Source organism: Lygodium microphyllum, chromosome 1 (assembly GCF_053477565.2).
Source record: "Lygodium microphyllum isolate KBCC chromosome 1, Lygodium_microphyllum_v1.1.10, whole genome shotgun sequence".
Lineage (NCBI taxonomy): Eukaryota > Viridiplantae > Streptophyta > Polypodiopsida > Schizaeales > Lygodiaceae > Lygodium > Lygodium microphyllum.
In genome coordinates, this window is record NC_141135.1 from 38,517,784 (window position 1) to 38,541,309 (window position 23,526).

The 23,526-nt window shown below is 38.7% G+C and overlaps 1 protein-coding gene across 1 annotated transcript; it reads right to left on the reverse strand.

The window, feature by feature from the left end:
• Window positions 1-306: 306 nt before the first annotated feature.
• Window positions 307-16,591, reverse strand: LOC148041011 (putative metal-nicotianamine transporter YSL6). Its single transcript, XM_087675563.1, has 7 exons — window positions 15,749-16,591; window positions 14,860-15,044; window positions 14,068-14,165; window positions 2,329-2,466; window positions 2,007-2,196; window positions 1,741-1,873; window positions 307-1,641 (listed from the first exon to the last, which is right to left on the reverse strand). Exons 1-7 carry the CDS (start codon window positions 16,218-16,220, stop codon window positions 686-688), a joined length of 2,172 nt encoding a protein of 723 aa, XP_087531689.1. The 5' UTR covers window positions 16,221-16,591; the 3' UTR covers window positions 307-685.
• Window positions 16,592-23,526: the final 6,935 nt, after the last annotated feature.

The window sequence follows — 23,526 nt, forward strand, 5'->3', positions numbered from 1 at the left end:
TGGCATTAAAGCCCTTGCCAACAAAGCAAAAAGAGATCTAATACATAAAAAATAGAGAGTTTCTTTTATACCTTTGCCTTCATGTAGAATATCAAATATTTCAATGTGAGACCTCAAAGGTTGTGAATGAGCAACAACCACAAAACTCTCAAAAGAATTTAATTGAATAATTAGAAAACCAAAAGAATAGATTGGAATGAATAACTTTATTTTAGTTATGTTGGATACAATCCAAAAAAATTGGATGAGGTCCAACAAGCCCTTATTTCTTAAATAAGTGAGAGATGTCCATGTGGGAAGCCATGGTTGCAAATGTACTTGCTAGGGCTTGCCTTTTGTTTTCATTGCAAATTAGTACTACATGAATCTTTTTGGCAATGTTCTCATTTTGAAAGATATCCGAGTAAGGGCAAGAAGCTTTGTTTTGAAGCTCATAGGTATCAAGGTTACTCCCAAGAAACTTGTTCTTGGTGATTATGCCCATGCTTAAGACCGTCTAAGCATGCTACGTTTGCCATGCATATGCTTCCATAGTTTTTTTTATACATCTGAAAAACCAACTTACAAGAATATGTAACGAAACTACAGCAATACATTATTGATAGAATTTGTAGGAGGAGGTCTACTGTTTTCTAGGTAGGGGAAAACTTGCCCACAATTTTTGACTCAATGGATATCATGCTCCCTAGTAACTTGGTAAGGATAAGTCAGAAAATGCCTTGGTGGATAAGAAATACATACAAATCGGAGCTTGCTGCTTTGCCAAGGCCAGAATAGCTGATACCAATGTCCATATACCATCACCACACATCAAACCAGAGGCCACTGCTGGAATATGTATGTCTGCCTTCCTCCTGTTGATTTTATGCCAGACATACACTATGATGCTACCGAGGCACATGTCTATGGCAAAGTATGAGCCTATGTAAAAGGGCAATGCCATTGCCATAGGAATGGGAATGTACTGAGATACTTTCTTAGGTAGCCAATCTCTGATCATGTTTGTAACAATGGCTAGTGCAAAAAACACGAAGGAGAAAAGAAGGCAGTGCCTAGGTAAGGTGGAAAAACCCTGTACTCCCAGCAATGCCATCTCTCGGAAGATTAAAGCATAAGGAGCTGGGTATTGCCCATCTTTATCCCCAACTGGGAATGCCTTCCAGTACATCCAAAATGTTGATGGAGCAACTATGCAACCCACCACTGTACCCAAGATCTGACTAGCAAGCATAGATCTTGGAGAAGACAGGGTCAAATAGCCTGTCTTAAAGTCCTGCATCAAGTCGGCTGCAGAGGACACAATCACCATCATAACTCCACATGACACAAGGCCAACTATCACTCCACCATCCTTTCCTGCCCAAGCTGCAAATACAAACAGGAACAACTTTCCATAGCTTGATATCAGACTCCAGTCTGTCATCCCACACCCGTAAGCATTGCAAAAACCAAGAACCGGTGCAACACAGTAACTCAAGAGAACATAATACCACTTCATCTGATGAAATATCTCTGGGATCACTCCAATAGAGATTGCAGCCAGTCCAACATAAGTCAAAGCAGCCACCTTCAAAGGAAGTGTCTCTTTCAAAAATACCTCATTCCTTATCTGTTCATCTATGGTTGAAGGTGCATCTTTCCCTGTGGGGATTAAAACATCCAAATAAATCTTAGCATGCAAAGAAAGATGGATTCAACACAATTTCTGTATTTCATTTCCAACATGGTTCAATAAATCACCATTGTTGTTACTATTTGAGGGCAAAATGGCCCTTTTATTTTGCAGAGTGTATAATGATGAGAGTGTCATCCATGTAACTTTGACAAAATTGTAGAGACCATCTCCCAAAATAAGAGAGATAGCTATGAACACCTGAAAAGCATAACTCACTGTCACAAGGTAGACATAAGCACAAAGACTTGAGAATGAACACCACAGAATTTTGAAGCAGAATAATTGTTGGAGGGGGAAGGAGGGAGATATATATATATATATATAGACATGCCTTATAGCCATAAAGACCTTGCAAGTTGGATCCTGTTGCATTTGCTGGAAACCAGTCATCTGCACGATAGTTAATAAGCGGCCATATCACAGCCCAAGAGAGAACGCCTCCAAATAGCAAAGAGAAATTGACTATGTGTGGGCAAATCATTCCCGCACCCACATATGTCATGTTAAAGTCAAAATAAAACCTGCCATGTTGGCAAAACTCAGATCAGTACAGACACTTCAGCTGTAACTTACTGCCTAGCAGAAAACTACAGCTGTCTTTTAAATGGTTGGCACACCTATAGAACAGCTATTGATGAGGACATATAGTTTACTTGTTGTCATATGCTTTGAATCCCAGACTTGGAAACTTATCAAATCCGCATTCATCTTGTGGTCCACTGAAATTCCACTTGAAGAGGCTAAAGCAAAAGCTAAACAGAAAATACTTCCCCAGAGTTCTGATCTGTTTCCTGTTGAAAAAACCAACATTAAGTAGATTCAAAAATTAGGAATTTTTAGACAAAACCCAACAGTAAAGAAATTTGGCTACAGAAAGCCACAATGGAATTTTCCATATATTCTGCAACATATTGATACAGGAGAATGTTTGGGTAGAAATCAGCACAATGTTTTAACATAGCTTGATAAATTATGCTTGCCTTCACTCATCTACAATACACAATGATCATTCGACACGCCAATCAAAGAGAACTCAAAGAGGAAACAGCCCTGCACAAAATTTTGTGAGAACCAATTGTGCATAATTAGATAGCACACAAGCAAACAAAGGGCACGTTCTTTCTAGGACTAACAGTGGCATGCAACAGCTTTTCTCTCTTCATATATTAAAATCCATCAGCAGACCAGAGAGCAGAAAACCCTGATAAAAAGGCAAAAATGTCCTTGAGACATTCCTGTCTTCACAGGAAATGGTGATATGCACCAACTATCAGTCTGACAGTGCACCAGAAACAAGCCCCACTCAAGAGCAGCAAAAAAGCCCCAGAAGATTAGTCAGAGAACCAACATAACAGCAGTTTAACTTGTCCTGTGGCATCAGTCGAAGCTCATGGTATGTGTAACTTGGCAAGGGTTGTGTGACAAATTGTTACACTCAATCAAATTAACCAAATAGTTGGAAGGCAAAGAAGACGTAAGACGTATCCTGGGGTAGGAAGGCCCACCCTCTACAAACAAAGCAGTTAATCTTATAGTTTTTCAGGACAAGGCATCAGCCAACAGCCTACAGTGAAAGCTCAACTAAATTAAATAATCTCAAATGATGTCGAATTCAGTAAGCAGTTACATATGAATGAAATCTTTGGAACTATTTAAGACCTGAAAAACTGGGACTGGAAAACCAACTGATTTCTCATTGTCCAGGCTTAGAGAGCCCAAAAGCTTGTCCGAGTACCAATACTTGTCAATTAGGAGTGGAAAATGCATATTACTCCTCAAAATGGTTGAATGAATCAACGAGGGGCTTTCTGATGCTTAATAAGTCAATGGACTCTTGAGTGGAAAACCAGCTGACATTAAAATTGTCTAAGGGACCCAAAATCTTGTCGAGTAGGAAAGCAAGCTGAGTTATTCAAAGTGAACCTATACCTGCCAAAAAGCCTAGAAAACGAGACTGTAAATAGTACCACTACAAATAGGACCATCTAGCTAAACAGACCTGTATCCCCACCTACATCCTTGACCTTACCTGATGCAAAGAGGTGTGAGAGATGTTCACACAACTCAATACACACTAACACACAAGAGTGCATTGTGGGCCATGATGTGTCACTAAGTGAAGATTGTCTCTAGGAGGAGAGGGATGGTGTGAAACCAGCCTGCCTTCTTGGCAAGGGTGGTATATAACCTGATTTAACACTAGTTACAGCAATAACAAAATTCACATAAACTGAAAATGTAGCATTACCATATAATCTTGGACAATGAACAGCTTCACATAAATTGAAAATGTAGTATTACCATATAATCTTGGACAATGAATAGCCTGTTGACCCAAAAATTGGTACCCCTTGTAGTACTTCTTTATCTTGTATTGCAATTTGGATAAAATACATTGAAATTCCTTGAATCTCCTTCACTTTGCAAATGCCTCTTGATGTCGCAAATGACCAGTGAGCCTTCAAACCAATTTGCCTCTTGGTTTGCTTAGGGATTGGCCTTCACCCTACTGCTTGGATGACAAATTCTGCCCCAAACTCACTGTGGGTTGGTTGACCTCTTGAAATTCTCTGAAATCCCCAAATTTCAACTGCTGAATTTCAAGTACTAGGCTCTAAATTCTGTGCACCCTTCCCAAGGTGAATAGTAAACCCTAATTTCGGCTGTAAATTAGGGTCTAGCAACAAAAATTCTTCAATTGCACCCTCTTGGGATTGACTTTGGTTGAGGTCTCTTGATGGAAGCTATGAATTGGTTGAGAGAACGGAGAGCAAGCTAGAGAAAGAGAAATTTCAGAGTTTTATCACCAAAATTTGCTGAAATTTAATGTTGCCCTGCTGTAAATAGCTAATTGGCCCACCAGCAATAGAAGCCCCACACGTAGTCACCTGCCCTTGTGGGCCCCAAACTTGCTGTCACCTACCTATAGACAACCTACAAGGGCTGTAACCTGCCTCTAATGGCCTCTACATCAACTGGGGCAGCTCTTTGTCAACCTCAAATGACTGGGCTAATCACAAATGGCTGGAAAATTGGAGCAACAGCTCTCTCTTCCTCTCCCAACCTCCATCATGCTAAAATCAGGCTCCACCAACATCTTATAGCCTTTCTCTCACTTGCATGGGCAGGTTTTGGCAAGTGACTGCCTTCTAAATGCATTTTTCAGTTCAATTAAATTAATTTTCAAAATATTAAATTTAAAAATTAATTTAATTATTAATTCTCGCTCAAAATTTTATCTATAGCAACAAATAATTAAATTGGCTAGGCCAATTTATCACCCCAAATATTCCTGAGCACTCATTACCCCTAGATTGGCATTAATTCATTAATTAATGCCAAGTCCCTAGTATCGCCGACAACACTTATAGCTAATAAAGTGATCTAGACCAATTTCTAACACAAGGTACCATCTAGTGTCTATCAAACACAAATTACAACTTTTGCCTTTTGGCACCAATTGATAACTTAGGGTCCTAGGTCCCACATTGTGAAATAACTAACCTACACCTCACATGTATAAGTCACGTTTGCACATTTGATTAAGTTTTAATCAAATGCTAAGCAAAGCATCAAAATTTCACGTCTTCGTAACATGGTATAGGGACAGTAAGGTTGAGAAAGGTTTGGAGGAGGTCCATGGTGATAGCTACAACAGAGTCGGCACTAAGTGTGAGTGGAAAATTGAAAAAGACAATATTGTTGTAATGGGATACCTCTCAAATCTCTCACACAAAGAGTCTTAAAAAAGAGCACAAGGTGTAAAGAAAGCATAGGAAAACCCTAAGAACATTCAAATACCATGTGAAGTAATGGTAGGGTTTGCAATGGAGACAATAAGCTATAGGACAAACACTAATAATGAATGAACTTAGAAACTTTGAGAATGAAATGATGAATCACATCAATGTTTCTCGGACAAAGGCTGAGGCATGAGTCACAAGGTTTGGCATTGGCAAGTGACTCAGAGAATTGCATTGGCCTTACTAATCAAATGGCAATACCTATGAAGGAATCTACATTTCGGAGGAAGTGAAACACAATCCTTCAAGCATGTGGACAGCAATGAAGGGAGCAAAACACAATTCTCCATAGCTATGGATGACGATGAGGATGATCTCTAGAGGTAGCAACAAAAAAAGTGAAATTGTTTATTGATGATGGAAGGACCTATAGTAGCAAAAAACAAGGGGGCAAGGGTATTGATAGATTGATTGATAGATAGGATAGCCATAGGCACAAGGGATAGATCTATGTTAAATAGACCTATATCCATATCTAGATCCTTAACCCTATTAATGCAAGGATGTGAGAGAGTGCTTGCAACATTTACTAGAAACACCTCAATAGTCAAAACTCCACTTTTTGCTATCTCAACGTTTCCATTTCTGTTCCTACTACTTCCATTTCTACCTGTAGTTACTAGAAACTCCCTGAAACTCCAAATTTTTGCCATTCTCATTTCCATTCTTGTTTCCATTTCTCTTTCTATTTCCCTGTTTCCCATAACTATAGTGTTCACACCTCAACATACATGCTCACTGTCACAACTCTATAGAAACAGAATTTGTATCCTTTTTCATTAATTTATCTATATAATGATTTATTAAATTTATTTCCTTTGCACTAATTAGATATAAAGAAAAGTGCATTGGAGCTGGCCACTGATGAGTGGTCACAGGTTATGGTGGACCCACACGGTGGGTTAGAGAAAAGATAGTTCACACTTCCACCTATATGACCCGATTGGGCGCCTGTGACTAGAACTCACGCATATCAGGGTTAGACTCGCACACAGAAAGGATTGATGCCTTGAAGTGTGGGCTAGATCCACTAGAACAGACAGTTACAATCAACAAGATGGCATGATCATGAAATGCTTGTATAATGTGCATGTGTGGACTGAAAGCTTGAAATGCGCATTTCTTTGCATAGGAAAGTCACATGAAGATTCGGATACCATTTTTGCGATGTACACGGAAAAAGCTTTCATATGATACCCATATTGGGGGGGTCCCTAAATTCTAGGAGATCCCTAAATTTTAGGAGGTCCCTAAATTTTAGGAGCCTCGAATTAGCCTAAAAATGCTAGTCCTAAAAAATAGGGATGTCATTCTAAAAATAGTAAGTTCTCTACTCTGACTGTGCTTACTAAATTTGGTTGTTTCTATTCTTAACAGTATTCAACCCAAAAAGGAAGGCCATAAAGAAGAGACAAGTGTCAAGACACTTGTCACACAAGTTTCCAAGTGTCCCACCACTTGTCACATCTCATGACATGTGGCTGGACACTTGTCTTGTGCTACTCCGCTTTCCCCTTTTGTACTAGCTCTCCCCTCTCCTATAAATAAGAGCTCGTTTTTCTTCATTGAGCATCATTTTTCTTTGCTGTAAACTCATGTACAGCACCCACAGATAGCCAGAAACTGGCTCCATCCATCCCCATCATCATCCCCCACTTCTCCATTATCAAATTCCTCCATATTCCCTCTTCTATCACTGCTGTTTTACAAGACAGCAAGCCTGTAAATTCATTACAGCACCTCCTTCTTGAGCTCTTTCTTCCATTTTAGCTACAAGAAGCAAGCTCTATCCCTGTACTGCTGATCAACGATGGAGAAAGGCTGAATTCCCCTTTTTCTTCTCTCATACTGTAAAGAAATCAGTTCTTATCATTGCATAATAGATAATGCATGTGTGTTTGTACATCTTTGCATGATCTTGTGAGAGTAAGAATTACTTCTTCTCACTCTCAGGTTGATTGTAACTGAGCTCTTCCCTAAGGGACTTGGGTTGAGCAGAAATACATTCCTTCGGGGGGGGGGGGGGGGGTTGCCCATCTTCAACCCTCAATCTTGTCTCCATTACTTTTACATTTTTATGGCTGTAATTTTGTGAGTAATTTTCATTTTCAGCTTTAAGTGTTCATTCTCTTTTCTATTAAATCTCGAAAACAAGCAAATATCATAATTGTTAAGCATACTACGTTGTTCGGGGCGTTTACAGTGGTATCAGAGCTTTGGCTCGGTTCTCACCCCCAACACTGGTAGTGCTTACAACTATAAGTTTGTTTGTTTTCAGCCCTTGCATTGAGTGCGTGAGCATATTTTTTTTTCTTTAGTCTCAATGGATCAATCGAGTGCTATCCTTCAAGCCATTCAAAGTCTTAGAGAGGAGAATCAGCAAATTCGCGAGCAACTTCTCAAACTAGAAAAAGTTGAGAATCCCAGAGAATTCAAGGAAAGAAGCCCATCTACTTCAAGGAGACAAAGCCATACCAATGAAAGGAGCCGATCAAGAAGTCCAACTACTTCTAAGAGGCAGTCCCATTCTACTTCAAGACAAAGAAAGAGATCGCGTCGAAGCTCATCCTCTTCTTCAAAGTCATCTGACGCCTATTCTGATGGATCCTCTTCTAGTAATGAAGAGTCACACCCTTCTCGTGAAAGACCTCATCATCGTCAAAGGCGTCGACATTCTTCACCCTCGTCTCCATCTTCATCCCCATCAAGCACTTCATCATCTTCAACCTCAATATCCGAGCATGGACGAAGGCATAAGAAGAAGAAGAAGACTAAGTCACTATCTCAACTTGAAAAGAAGATCAAGTTCAGTATGTATGATGGTTCCCGAAATCCTGATCTTCTTCTGAAGTTTATTCGTCAATTTCAAATTTTGTATGGTCGTGACAAGTATAAAGAAAAAGAAAAGATTAAGTTTGCAGCTTTACATTTAACCGACTTAGCCCATACTTAGTGGACAGGGTTGGAATATGATCATGCTGCCCCAAAATCATGGCGGTCCTTTGTTCGCCTGATACAAAGCCAATTTCTTCCTGTTCATTTCAAAAGAGATGTAAAAATGGAATGGGATCGGCTTTGGCAAAGGAAAAATGAGTCACTTGGTGACTATACCAAGAGATTTTGGGAGCTACTTTTGAAGGTCCAACATTTCAAGAAGATCAGCAGTTCGGAAAAGCTTAGGAAGTTTCAAGGAGGTTTGCATTTTAAACTTCGTACTGCTCTTAATCATTATCATTGTTCTAGTCTCAGGGAACTCATTGACCATGCTGAGACATGGGAAATGGAGCACAATGGCAACAAATCATTCCAAAAGAATGATAAGAAGAGAGTAGCTAATGATGAGGAGTATTCAGCCCCAAATGAAGGACAAAAACAGTGGCAAAAGCAGCCATCAAATCAAAAGAAGATGAAGCCCTATGCACCTCCTAATGCTCCTCAATTTCGCTCCAATCTATACCCACAAGCAAAGCAAATTTCCGAAGAAGAAAAGCAACGCTTCATGAAAGAAGGGAAATGCTTTAAATGTGGACAAACAGACCACATAGCGAAGCAATGTCCAAACAAGGGACAAAGCAAGGTTTCTGACAACAAGCCTAAGTCGCCAGTGAAAATCAATGCTATCAGTGATGTAGTTGCAAACACAACTCACACTCCAGAGACGTGCAAATTATTAAAAGCTTGGGGACAGTTGCAAGGTAAGCAAGCACTATTCTTGATAGATCTTGGGGCGAATGAAAATATTATTTCCTTGCAATTAGCTAAAGAGCTTGGATTAAATAATGAAGAGATGGACACTCCGGTAGAAGTTCGCCAAGCTTTCAATGTTGATGAAGGTGACACAATGAAGACTGTGATACCCTACATTGGCAAGCTCAAGTTTCAAATTCAAGGCTACAGTGACGAAGATACCTTCTGTATCGGAGACCTTGATGGTTGCGATGTGATTCTTGGCATGCCCTGGAATCATAGAATAGATTCAACCATCTTCTCTCAGAAAAAGAAGGTAGAACTCACCAACAAAGGCAAGAAGTACGAGATCCAAGCTGGAGTTTCTGGAGACACCATACCTATGGTAAGCCATATGCAAGTCTCTAGAGCAATTAAGGTTTGTGTTCAATGTTGTCTGCTTTATGTCACTGATGTAAAAGATAATATGAATGCTGAAAACCAAGAGCAACTTCAGCTCTTGGAAAAGTATAAAGATTGTTTTTTGGAAGATCTTCCTTATCAGCTTCCCCTAGAAAGGCCAGAAGACCATCATATTGATATTATCCCGGGCAGTTCTCCTCCTAATATAGCACCATACCGTGTGAGCTGTCCTCAACAAGAAGAAATCAGAAAGCAAGTCGAAGACCTACTCAACCGTGGGCTAATTAGGCCAAGTAGCTCACCATTTTGTTCACCGGTTCTTCTTGTTCAAAAGAAAGATGGCACATTCAGGATGTGCATTGATTATCGAGCCCTCAACAAAATCACCGTGAAGAATCGGTTTCCTATTCCCAGAATTGACGACATTTTGGATCGTCTAGGAGGCTCAAAGGTTTTCAGCCGCATTGATTTAAAGAGTGGTTATCATCAAATTAGGGTAATACCACAAGATGTACACAAAACTGCTTTCCGCACTTCATACGGTCTTTATGAATTCTTGGTGGTTCCTTTCGGATTAACCAATGCACCAGCCACCTTTAATCGAATGATGGAGCGCATCTTTAGAGAGCATCGGCAATATGTCGGTACCTTCTTTGATGATATTCTTGTCTTTAGCAAGAATGAAGAGGAGCATCATCAACACTTGGAAATTGTTCTACAATTACTACAACAAAATCAACTCTTGGTAAATGGTAAAAAGAGTGAATTTTTCATGCATAAAATAAATTACCTTGGGCATGTCATCTCTTTTGAAGGGATTCAGATGGATCCTGAAAAGATCAGGATAATCCAAGAATGGCCTCATCTTCGTGATGTACATGAGGTGCGATCGTTTCTTGGCTTATGTTCTTATTACCGCCACTTCATCAAGCATTTTGCACATATGGCTTCTCCACTTCATGACCTTACAAAGAAGAAGATCTCTTTCCAATGGAAGGAAAAAGAGAAGGCAGCCTTCACAAGGCTGAAAACAGCTCTTACTTCTGGACCTGTTTTTATCATTCCAGATCTGGTAAAACCATTTGTGGTGGAAGCAGATGCTTGCGGTGATTGTATTGGTGCAGTGCTAAATCAAGAAGGCCATGCCGTAGCCTTTGAAAGCCGCCGTCTAAATGATGTGGAGAAAAGATATGACATTTATGAAAAGGAGCTCTTAGCAGTGGTTCATGCTTTAAAGATATGGAAACATTATCTTTTAGGCAATGAATTCCTTATTAAAACCGATCATCAAAGCTTGAAGTATTTCAAGACTCAAAAGCATTTGCAGGAGAAACATGCAAGATGGGAAAATTTATTGTCTATGTTTCATTTTCAAATTATGTACACTCCAGGGAAACAAAATGTAGTTGCTGATGCACTTTCTAGAGTGCCTCGCATTGCAACTATTACAGTGGCTCATCATGAAGATTTTCAAACGATGAAGAATACTTATGATGAAGATACTGATTTTGCAGCAATTTGGTCAAATTTACAGCAAGGAGGTTCTCATCCAGACTATTCCATCAAGATGGTTACCTTCTCATGAACAATCGCCTTTGTGTCACTCTTCCTGTTCGACAAAAGGTGCTTAAAGAAAGTCATGAACCCCCTTATGCAGGGCATAGAGGGAGGGCAGCCACTCTAAGTGCAATTGAGTGCTACTTTTATTGGCCAACATTACGAAAAGATACACATAACTTCATTGAGGCTTGTCTGGTATGCCAAAAATCCAAATATGATAGGCAGAAGATTCCAGGATTGTTGCAACCTCTTCCAATGCCCAAAGATCTATGGGAATCTATCACAATGGATTTCATCTCAGGTATTCCAAGAACACCTCAAGGTCATGATATGATTTGGGTCATAATTGATAGATTCAGCAAACAATCACATTTTATTCCATGTCATAAAACATTGAAATCCGCACAAGCTGCAAGACTTTTCATTCAACATATCTTCAGATTACATGGTATGCCTTCTGAGATCATTTCAGATAGAGACTCCAAATTCACACGTAACTTTTGGCGTGCTTTATTTGAGAATTTGGGAACCACTTTAAAGTTCTCCTCAGCTTTTCATCCTCAAACTGACGGCCAAACAGAGGTGATGAATCTCACTCTTTTGGATATGTTGAAAGCTTATGTTAGTGAACATAAGTCACAATGGGAGAAATATCTTCCATTATTGGAGTTTGCTTACAACAATACAGTGCACTCATCCACAGGGAAAGCTCCAAATGAAATAGTACAGGGTAAAGTGATTCCTCCTCCAATTATTCGCACTAAAGATAAGATTTTTGCTGCTGATGAGTTTGCTTCAGATTTAAAAATAACAATGGATCAAGTTCGAGCCACTATCAAAGTTGCGCAAGAGCGACAAAAGAAGCAAACAGATAAACGAAGAAGACCTTTGGCTTTTGAAAAAGGTCAATATGTCTTGCTAAAGTTTGATAAAAGCAGGCTCAAACAAGGTTCTAGTCAAAATTCATCTTTTCCAAAGCTCTCCAGTAGATACTTTGGACCCTTCAAAGTGATTGAGAAAATAAATGAAGTTTCTTATCAACTTGAGCTTCCTACTCATTGGAAAATACACAACGCTTTTCACGTAAGTTTGCTAAAACCTTACATAGGACCAAAACCAAAGGAACCCATTACTGAAGATCCCCCAGAAGTTGAAGAAACAGAGCAACTCTTGGAACCTGAAAAGATTTTGTTTCTCAAGGATCGAACCACGAGAAATGGCCTTGTGATACGAAAATTCTTGCTAAAATTCAAGAATCTACCCACCACAGATGCACAGTGGGTAGATGAAAAATTCATGAAGGATTACGCAAATATTCTACAACAATATCAAGAAGATTTTCAGCTGAGGACAGCTAAATAAAAGTCAGAGGGCTGTCACAACTCTATAGAAACAGAATTTGTATCCTTTTTCATTAATTTATCTATATAATGATTTATTAAATTTATTTCCTTTGCACTAATTAGATATAAAGAAAAGTGCATTGAAGCTGGCCACTGATGAGTGGTCACAGGTTATGGTGGACCCACACGGTGGGTTAGAGAAAAGATAGTTCGCACTTCCACCTATATGACCCGATTGGGCGCCTGTGACTAGAACTCACGCATATCAGGGTTAGACTCGCACACAGAAAGGATTGATGCCTTGAAGTGTGGGCTAGATCCACCAGAACAGACAGTTACAATCAACAAGATGGCATGATCATGAAATGCTTGTATAATGTGCATGTGTGGGCTGAAAGCTTGAAATGCGCATTTCTTTGCATAGGAAAGTCACATGAAGATTCGGATACCATTTTTGCGATGTACACAGAAAAAGCTTTCATATGATACCCATATTGGGGGGGTCCCTAAATTCTAGGAGATCCCTAAATTTTAGGAGGTCCCTAAATTTTAGGAGCCTCGAATTAGCCTAAAAATGCTAGTCCTAAAAAATAGGGATGTCATTCTAAAAATAGTAAGTTCTCTACTCTGACTGTGCTTACTAAATTTGGTTGTTTCTATTCTTAACAGTATTCAACCCAAAAAGGAAGGCCATAAAGAAGAGACAAGTATCAAGACACTTGTCACACAAGTTTCCAAGTATCCCTTCGAGGGGGGGGGGGGGGGGGGGGGTTGCCCATCTTCAACCCTCAATCTTGTCTCCATTACTTTTACATTTTTATGGCTGTAATTTTGTGAGTAATTTTCATTTTCAGCTTTAAGTGTTCATTCTCTTTTCTATTAAATCTCGAAAACAAGCAAATATCATAATTGTTAAGCATACTACGTTGTTCGGGGCGTTTACACTCACACATAAGAATGTGTTCACACATGAGATGCACATTAAAACCCAACATCAAGGACTTGTATTCTCTTGATAAGGATTTCGCTTCTTCCACATCAAAAGAAGGCTTCCTTATACAAGGCAAAATTACACCAAAAGTTATGGCCAAATGCAAATAGCCTACCTTTTGTTGGTTACTAAGGAATTTCAGCATCGAGCCCAAATGACTGAGAGATGTTTTTACCAGCCGGCCATGAGGAAGGATATTGGTAAGTATATTAGAGAATCTGCACCACTACTTAGGGTTTCCTGCTAAGCGCTGGCTCTAATCTTAAATGTCCCATGTATCATGTATCCCAAGTCAGACCATGAAAATAGAACCTAATCTTAAAATGAAAAATTGAAACAGCAAGCTGGATACAGCCTCAGTTTGAAGGATGATCTAAGTTTGCTCCTTTTTCATTGACATACAAAAATGGATTGAAAATGGAAGGACTACCAAATACATCGAGGTGCGAAATTGGCAGCCACAAACGTGTCACTCTAATAGAGTGCTTCCTTGAATAAGTTATCTAAGGTTCTAAAAACCTGCAACAAAAAACACATTCACATCTAAAGAGGCAGTGGGTTTCTGCACAACGATGTCAAATGCCATTAATTGAAAAGATCACATACTGTGCTTGTTTGAAACCATGAGGCGTATGAAAGCTATTGATGAGCACTGCAGTCGCTGTCCCACTGGGGTACGTCAGCTTGTAATCAACAATTAGGATCTGTCACACAAGGATCTGATCAGACATAACATCGGATCAGGTACTGAAATAACGAACATAAACCTGGAACTTCAATGAAGGGGCATCACTTATCCTTGGCGATTCTTTATTGCATACACAAATGAACGTTTAATGCACTTCTTCAAGCTTAGACTTTGAACAACAGTCACTCTCATGTCTAGATCTTTTCTCTAAGGCTAGTAGAACATGAGCTTCATTAATAGAGGGATTAAGAGTAACCATACACTATGATCCCACTTAGTCCAAGCCGCCTTTACTAATTCCTGAACCGTCTGCAGGTCAGTTATTCAATTTTAGTCAAGTAACAAGCTGCAGCTGATCATCCTAACACAGTTTCAAACAACCCCTTGCACTTGGCTGATGGGTGGGCCACCAGGGTCCCCAATTCAGAGAAAGGCAACAAAGCCAAGAGTGTACTCTTATGGAACTTTAGGATCCAAGGGGTACTATGAAAGGCCTAGAGAAAAACTAGAGACATATCTTAAAGAACTGCAAAATGTCTAGGGAAAAGGTATCACTGCACCCACCACATAGGACTTCCCCCATAAAGTCCCTATCATATAGTAACAACAAGAAGTATTTAAGTCCATAATGTTAAAACCTTCTAGAGGAAACGCAGTAGTCTGCATTAGCTCTTTCTTTTCGTTGTTTGTCCTCAAAATCTGAGAAATACCTTGCGAAGTGGAACCACTGCAACCAGACCAAGAAAGCTCACTGCAAAGACGTAGGCCATAATCCATCCCAGATTTGGGTTCTTTATATCAGAAGACCTATCAGGTTGAAGCTGGCCATGATTGCTAGCAGTAGCCAGATCATAAGTCTTCTGATCCATGGCGAGGAGGTAGGTACTAAATCCACCTGCAGCGTACCATTCAGAATATCAATCGGCATGAATGAATCTTAGTCAGCCAACATAATAAAGAAAGAAGTAACTCCAATTGCAATCCCAGAAAAGAAGACCTTCAATTGCATTATGTTCTCCGAAAATTTCAGATGGATTCATGGATACAAGTTGAGAAGAGGAGAGAAGTCTTGTTTTGAATTGCATGGAGATGTATTCAGCTACATAATTTGGGAAAAGGGGAGGATCATTTCTGTTAATTGCATTGAGATGGTTCAAGTGAACACAGTATCTCACCAGGAGACAATACAACCTCAACCTTTTAGGTCTGCCTGTAGGCAACGCCATAGGATTTGGTCTTGAGGTTTTCATTATTTTTCTATTTAAGTGCAACCTATTTTTAATTGAAAACTAAACAAAAAATCACAATTATATTTAGGATCATGCTTACTCTTGGCAGGCCCTTTCAATAACATTACCTTGTTCTAACAATTGCGGTTAGTTAAGAGGGATCAATATTTTATTGGATTCTCCTGCTTCTCTAATATCACAAGGAGTACAAGAATTGAGAGATGCAATTCTCCAGATGGCCAAACACAAAGACACCTTGACTAGTGAACATCCCAAACAGTGTCTCTGATCAATCATCACTTGCCTCAGATGGTTGCATGTCTGAAAATTTAGCTGAGATAATGATAATGGAGCACCAAGAAACATTTACCGCTATACGCGACGCCATAGCAAGCGACAATGCAAGTCTGGATCACGGTGTTCTCTTGCCGTGTGAAGGGGCGGGAGTCGATGCCGGTGCGGCTGAGCAAGCTTGTCCACATCTTGATGGAGAAGAAGCTGAGAAGGCCAGCTGAGATGTGCAGGGAAGGGATAATGCCAGTGGTGAGGGCGAGCTTATGGACGATGATGCAGAAGAGGGAGCCCAGTAGGGCACTCACCATGACCCCTCGGATGGTGATCTGGGACCACCATGGAGGGATCTCGGACCTCGCAAACAGAATCTCTTCCATGGAGGCTGCATCTCTGCTCTGCTGCTCCTTCCCCTGCTCCTGCCCCTGCCCCTGCCCCTGTTCCTCTTCCTTTTCCTGTATTGTGGAGCTGTACTGAGAGCATGCACAAGAAGAGGGCGTCTCTGCTGCTTGAAATGCCATCTCTGTCTCGTGTAGTATCGTGTAATGCATGGCAATTCAAAGAAAGATCGCTTATACCCAAGCCCACACACAGAGCGAGTGCATGTATAGTTCTCCCTCTCTCTTATACCAGTGATGGTGCGATAACTGACCACACACAGGGCAAGTGCATGTATTGTTCTCCCTCGCTCTTATACCAATGATGGTGCAATAACGCATCGTGCTGGACGAATGGGGACCATGCAGGGCTTCACACCATCGGGACCGGGGGTCTACCACCTTTATCGCACATCAAGACGACGTTGCAGCCCTCACCTTCCTCTCGAGCCTCGAGGATCTCTTCTCTGACTAGCAAAATGTGTTTTACAGTCCAAGTCGTCTCTAACCTCCTTTAGACCCTTGTCTCTCCCAGCACACCCAAGACGTGCTTTTTCAATCTATCATTGAACCTCACATTGATAAAAGAATAAAGCTTAAAACTAACTCTCTACAATGATGATGATTATTATGATGATCTTATATCATAATGTCATAGATCTTTCTTTTCCTTTCCAAAGGGAGAGTCCCACACATCCAAAGGGAATCCCACGCATCTGGTTTTCCCAATGGTCCCCAAGGCTCTTCAGCAAACTTTCCTCTTTAAAAGCTTAGCCTAACTATGTGCTTTTCTCTTTTAAAGCTTAAGCAGCGTGTTTTCCCTTTAGCGTGCATCAATCGTTGCTCTAGTGGCCCCCTTTCATCTTTCTAAAGGTGAGGACCATTCGAAGAATAAAGTAAGCTTGCCATCTAAACAAAGGAAAAAAGTATTGGCACATCCTATTGACATTTAAACAACCCTAAGTGAACACGCAAGTCTAAAATTTGTCAGTCTCATACTATTGGGTATGTAATTGTACTACACCTCTTCCACATTATAGTACTTCTAAACTCCATGTATGTTCCACATTATAATGCTCTAAACTCCCTCGACATCATTATGGTTCACTTGTTTGCATTTCATATGAATACTTGCAATGCACGACATCACTAAATCAAACAAAGCTTTGTGTGTGTGTGTGTGTGTGCACGCAGGTGTGCGCACACACACACACACATGCCCATGCTTGCATTTGTGAAGCCATTTGAATGTATATGCAAGCCTAGGTTACTCTTGTTTAATAATGAGCATTATGGTACACACAAGTCTGTGCCTTTCTTTGTTTCTTTACACGTATTGGTGTCAACCTCACTTATCACAAAGGTGATTCTCTTGATCAATTGCAAGCTTTTTCAATCCAACCCCACAAACAATCTCTATTCACATAAGTGAATCTTTATGTCACTTTGAAGAGATGAAGAACAAATCATTGAATCATATCTCTATTAGTATGAGACAAACTACACTTCTTCTACCTCTTATATGTATCATAAGTTGAACTTTTGACATAGTATCGTCAACGTGTTACTTTGTTCTATGCATGAGAAAATCTTTCATTGGATTCTTAGCTAGGCCAATCATCAATAAGACATGACAGTTAGCTTATCCTAGTGCTTTTGTATCCTTCTTTTAAATACTTAGGGGCTTTCCTTATATTGGTTGTTAATCCCCATATATAGTTTATTTAAGTAAGCAATTTAAGGATAGATGAGGTGAAGGAAACAAATTTGCCTTGTAGCATGCTCCTCTAATATGAAATTGATAAGTTTCACCATCACGAGATTATGTAGTGTAATCATGATAGACACACAAATTGCAAATGGAATTTGCCCTTTTCTCTTTTAAACCACAAATGAGGATGCCAAAAAGATTAAACAGCAAGGATGAAAGCTTAAAACATTTGTATCCACTCGGGTTTGTGTCATAGGTGTCATGTTTGTTAAAGTGATTAGATGAATGATTATACCTATAAGATCAACAAAGTGTTAGTACTCAAAAGTTGTGGTTGTAGAATTAGGCACCACAAATGTGTGTGAAATTAGATAGCATTGAAGCTCAATCAATGAAAGGCTAGGATAATAGCTTGCATCCTATCTAGATTGACCTATAAATTTGGGCTTGATTCTTGGGTTACTTTGTTAGTGATCTCCCTCCAATGTGCAGCAAGAAGGACTATGAGTGAGAGAAAATGAGAAACTTATCAATGTAACTAAGGGAGAAAGAAGCTGAGAAAATTTAGCCAACAATTTCTTTCTATAAGGCATGAACTTTAAAAGTGTCACAACAGATGTAGCCCAAGCTATTTGGCCATGTGGGTGTGTATAATCGTGTGTAGGCTCTAGCTAGCAATTTTTGTTATGAGAGAAAGCTCTTCACTTGTAAACAAACATATGATATAGTTTTCCATGGACATAGAGTTTTATAATTTTCTTTTCTTGAGATAATACACATGTTTGAGCCATGTGGCAAGCAAGTTATTTAAGAGAAGTGAAACTTAAAGAGAAACTTACACAATGTTCATGCATTTCATTCACATGTGTTTTGTTTTTGGAACATCTAAGTATTGGCCTTAAATCTTGTATCTCACACCACACATTTTAATTTAGCACAGTTTTATACTACATAAATAGCTATGCTAAGTAGTTTAGTACAATTTTGTATTACATACATAGTTAATATAAGTAGTACATGGCCTACAACAAGGTATATATGCTCACCTCCATGGCCACTAAAAAGCATTACTTATATTTATCAATGAAGTGCAATCTTTTGCATGTAAAATATGCTTGGAAAACACAAAAACAACTTTAACCAAAGCCTTACATGAGATCTAGCTCAAGTATTTATAAGATCCACAAACTACACTTATGCATGCAAAAGCCACATGCTATTCGTATCCACCTTCTACTTTAGTTATTATATAATATTCAATGATTATCTTTATAAAAGTTATCAAGGATGTTGCAAGTTTTGTTGTACATGAGCAAAGTTGTAGAGTAATAATATTTAGGAATTTTAAAAGCCTTTTTTTTCATCGGTATTTGATATTGGTAGAAATTTGTGATTGCAAATACCCAATGATTAAATTTTGGTTTTTTCAAAATTACTTAAGTACTTAATATGAGGGGACAAAATCGTAGAGCTCACCATTAAGTTCGAAAACTTTGATCCGTTCTAAATTTTGAAGTTCAAGTGAAAAGTTATGGTTATTTGAAGTTTTGTTCCAAGTGTAGCAATTTTCATACATGCTACATGATGTGAATTGTGGATGAGTGTGCTTTTTTCATTTTTGGGCCATTTTTGGAAGATGGCACTTTACTTTTGCTCCCTCTCCAATCCTATAAGCTTTTATAAGCCTTAGAGTAATCTCTCAAAGACTATATTAAAGACCCTTGGGGTCAATTTTAACGCATCTTCCCATGGCCAAGCATCTTGCATGCTTTGGTAATGGCCAACCTCAAGATCCTAAAGAAACAAGAGCTTCAATGTGAGAATCCAAGGCCAATAAGAAAAGAAATTGGAGTTTCCATTCCTCTTTTCAACTATTTTGTGAAGATCTATTGAAAATCCATAAGATTCTCTTATTTCACATTAATCAAACCAAGTTTGAGGCCATTAAACAAGGAGGCTACATGGCTACTCACTGTCACTCAAGTACTACCACTACAAGGGCCACAATCAACATAAATGGGGCAAACACCAACATGAAGATCACTAACCTCGCCCCTATGATTGGAATGGTAAACATGCAATATAGTCAATTCATTGAGGCCTAAATTAGGAATGGTTGTTGTGTGGTTATACTTAAAGTAACATTGATTATTGTGTGGAGAAAACAACATTCACTTAAAGTAACGAACAATGCATTATTGAATACTTTTGTTGTGTGCTACATTTGTGATGGATTTTTCTTATTTCTACTAACTCCTCCATCGTTTTGGTAAGGCTGAGAGGACACTTATTAAGGATTGACTATGATGTATTCAAGGCATTCTTCTAGCCTTGGAGTAGGGTGGTTAGATTGTGTAATCATTGGGGGGCAATCTGTTGATTAAAGTCACTTGGCATTGAGTGCATAACATAGGTGGCAAATATAGTCCAACCAAAGTGTGTGAACCCCTCGGAGGAGCAAAAGGGTCAAGTGTGGTATTTAGGGATGGTTACTAGCAAGCTTGTCATCTTGCCAACTAGCTAGTATGTATAAGGCGTGTGTGGTGTGCAAATTGGATGTTGTATGCATGCGTAGTGAATGCCAGAATGTCCCCAAGAACAAAGAACTCTACTAAAACTCATAAAGTAAGAAGAAGGTTTTGCCCGATATGAGACAAAAAGACAAATTGGGTACAATCTCCCCCATGCCTTGTGTGAGTGCTCCACAAGGCATGTATTTATAAATTTATTAATCTCCAAGCTAAAAAATAGCCCAATTTACAATTAGCATGCTTTGGCTTTTGTGTTTGCTTTTGTCCAAATAAAGAATAAAGCAGTTGGGCATCCCAAAAGTCAAGTTGTGCCCAAATACAATGTCCAATAATGAAATATTTAAATTGAATGCCTATGCTCATACATAATAATAAATGTTTGTCAAACGCTTTAATAAATAAGCGCACCTAAATAAATATTAACGCCACACCTTTAGTGATAAGGCGCGCGCCCATCAAAAATGATAATTTCTTCTAAGTAATGTGAATACACGCCATCACCCGATGCTTCCCAATGCCACCCTACTTGCTCTACACATCAACTGAAGCATTCACAATTGTTAGAAAACAATAAAATTAAACCAACAAAAGTGAATACCTAAAAATCTTCAACTACAAAATAAATAAATAGGTTGAAACTCTGCCCTAACCTTAATTTAATACGAGTGCACTCCAAACTCATAAACGTCCATTAATTTAAATATGTATTTTGCAGAATCACCCGCCATGGAATCACCCACTTGCACATTCAATTAATATGACGCCCAAAAAGGACACACGTCCCCGTCAACTTCTCGCACAAGGATTCCACCTTGTGTACAAGCCCCGGCAAATAAATATAATTTTACGGAATCCATTGCAAAACCTCACGAAATCCACCGTGGAATATACCTCCTAGCATCAATGTGGCCTCTTATGGCATACTTAGTCGAAGACTTGAAGGTTGGATCCTAGTTACTGACAGAATTGTTTTGCCAATTGGATTGGTAGATTTTATGGCATTGAGAAGTTATTTATTTGCTAATTAAAGAGTATTTGTGCATTGATTGATTCATGTATCATGCTTAAAGGAGTTGTGTACCTTGGTTGATTGATTGATAGGCACACAAATTGCGGATGAAATTCATCATTTTCCCTTTTAGTCCACATTTTTATGTGCCCAAAATATTAGATACTAAAGGTGTAAGCTTAAAGCATCTTATTCACTTAGGCTTGTGTCAAAGGTGTCATATTTGTTAAAGTGGTCAAATGAATGATTGAATAGCTTGAAAGACCACTCAAACTTAGAAGTTGAAAGTTGTGATTCTAGAATTATGGACTACATTTGCGCTTAAAACTACAAAGAGTGGCTTGCATCCTATGTGATACAACCTTTGAAAGCTAGGGACCAATTCTTAGGTTACTTTGTTGGAGTGATCTCTCCCTCCAAAATAGGGCAAGGAGCAAGAGTGAGAGAAAAGGAGAAACTTCTCAATGTAACTAAGGGAGAGAGAATTAAGCCAATAGTTTCCTTCTAGAAGATGTGAACTTTGAGCATATAGGTGCAGTGTTCATGTTTGTGTGGGTTCTAGGTAGAAATTTTCTATTATGAGAGAAAGCTCTTAATTTGTAAACAAGCATACCATATGATTTTTTATGGAGATAAGAGTTTTATAGGTTTCTTCTCCTAAGATAATACATGTATGTAAATCATGCTACAAACAAGTCATTTAGGGGAAGTGCAAATTAAATAGATACTTCAAAAATGTTAAATTAATGGTGCATTTCACTTGCATGATCTCAATCTTTAATCTCACATTTGACACAATCTTGTACAATTTGACTCAATCTTATATATCGACCATGTACAACATTTGACTACTAACATCAATCTTGTATCTCACACCACACATTTTGATTTGCTACAACTTTGAACTACATAAATAGGGGAGCTAAATAGTTTAGTACAATTTTGTACCACATAAATAGCCGAGGTAAGTAGTACAAGACCTACAAAAAGTGTTATGTGTCTTTATCAATATAGGGGAATATTTTCAATGTACAACATGCTTGTAAGCTTCATTAATAGTAACATCCTTCTTTTAGCTTATTAATGTCATCTCATGTTATATAGCTTCATTATGTGATTATTCTGACTAAGGCATTTCATCATACTTTTCTTTGAGATAACTTGTGTAAAGCAAAGGTACGTATTGTCCTTGCATCCTATCTAGGAGCTTTTTGATTGTGTATGCCTATAGGCCATTACATGGGATACAACATAAGATGATCTTATCCTCACTCTTTTGATGGAAGAACAATTTTAACCAAAGCATAGCACTAGTAGAGCTAACATACACATATATGTTCACACGTGTGTATTTGTGTGCATGTGAGTTAAATGATCCCCTCAAAATTATAAAGCATATAGAATAGTTGGAATGAAAAAAAATTAACTTTAGTATTAAGACTATTAACAAAGGAGATACATTATCCAAATATAAGAGAGCAATTCAATAATTCAAACCTCATTTAAGGTATATATGATAATATAGTTATATATTTGTAGAGAAACACATTTATAATTGAATACAACACCATGTAGTGATGTTATGATGGAAGTAAACAATAAAAAGGAGTTCTAGAAGGTGAAGAATGACAAAGGAAGAAGGTAGCTTCTAGAAAATAACATCTAAAATATCAAGAGAATGCTAGAAAATAGTATGTGCAAATTTTTTAATTGAAACTTAGGACCCACTTTTAGAAAATGTGGATGCCTACTTAACTTATGTAATTTATAGTGTATTATCATTTTAGCCATGGCTTATTTAAACTCCAAACCTTCAAATGCCTCCCTAAGTCTACATTATCTCCCAAACCTCCAAAATTTTTAATTTTCAAATAAGAAGGGAGTCATGAATCTCCCCCCCCCCCCCCCTTTCTCAGCCCCCCCATTAAGAGCTCACTTCACGAATGATGTTAGAAGACCAAAACACATTGCAGAATAATGAAAGACATAAGATCGAAGAAAGAGAGAATGTGCAAGATGTGGCTGGGAATAGGAATACACTATGAAAAGAGTATAATGGTTGAGTGCCAACTTACACACTCCGCAAGCTCTCTCTCTCCACACCAAGAAGCACCACAAGTACCTGAATGGATAATGCACTATGGCCACATTCCCTCCTTTTATAGATAAAAATAAAGGAGTTGTCCTACCATAAAATAGATTGGCCACATTACCAAATAAATAATAAAG

Coding starts and splice junctions, on each gene's coding strand:
- LOC148041011 (XM_087675563.1), bottom strand. CDS start 16,220: ATGCATTACACGATACTACACGAGACAGAGATGGCATTTCAAGCAGCA. Junction 14,166..14,859: donor CAGTGGTTCCACTTCGCAAG/GTATTTCTCAGA, acceptor CTTGTGTGACAG/ATCCTAATTGTTGATTACAA. Junction 2,467..14,067: donor CATGGTTTCAAACAAGCACA/GTATGTGATCTT, acceptor TTTTTTCAACAG/GAAACAGATCAGAACTCTGG.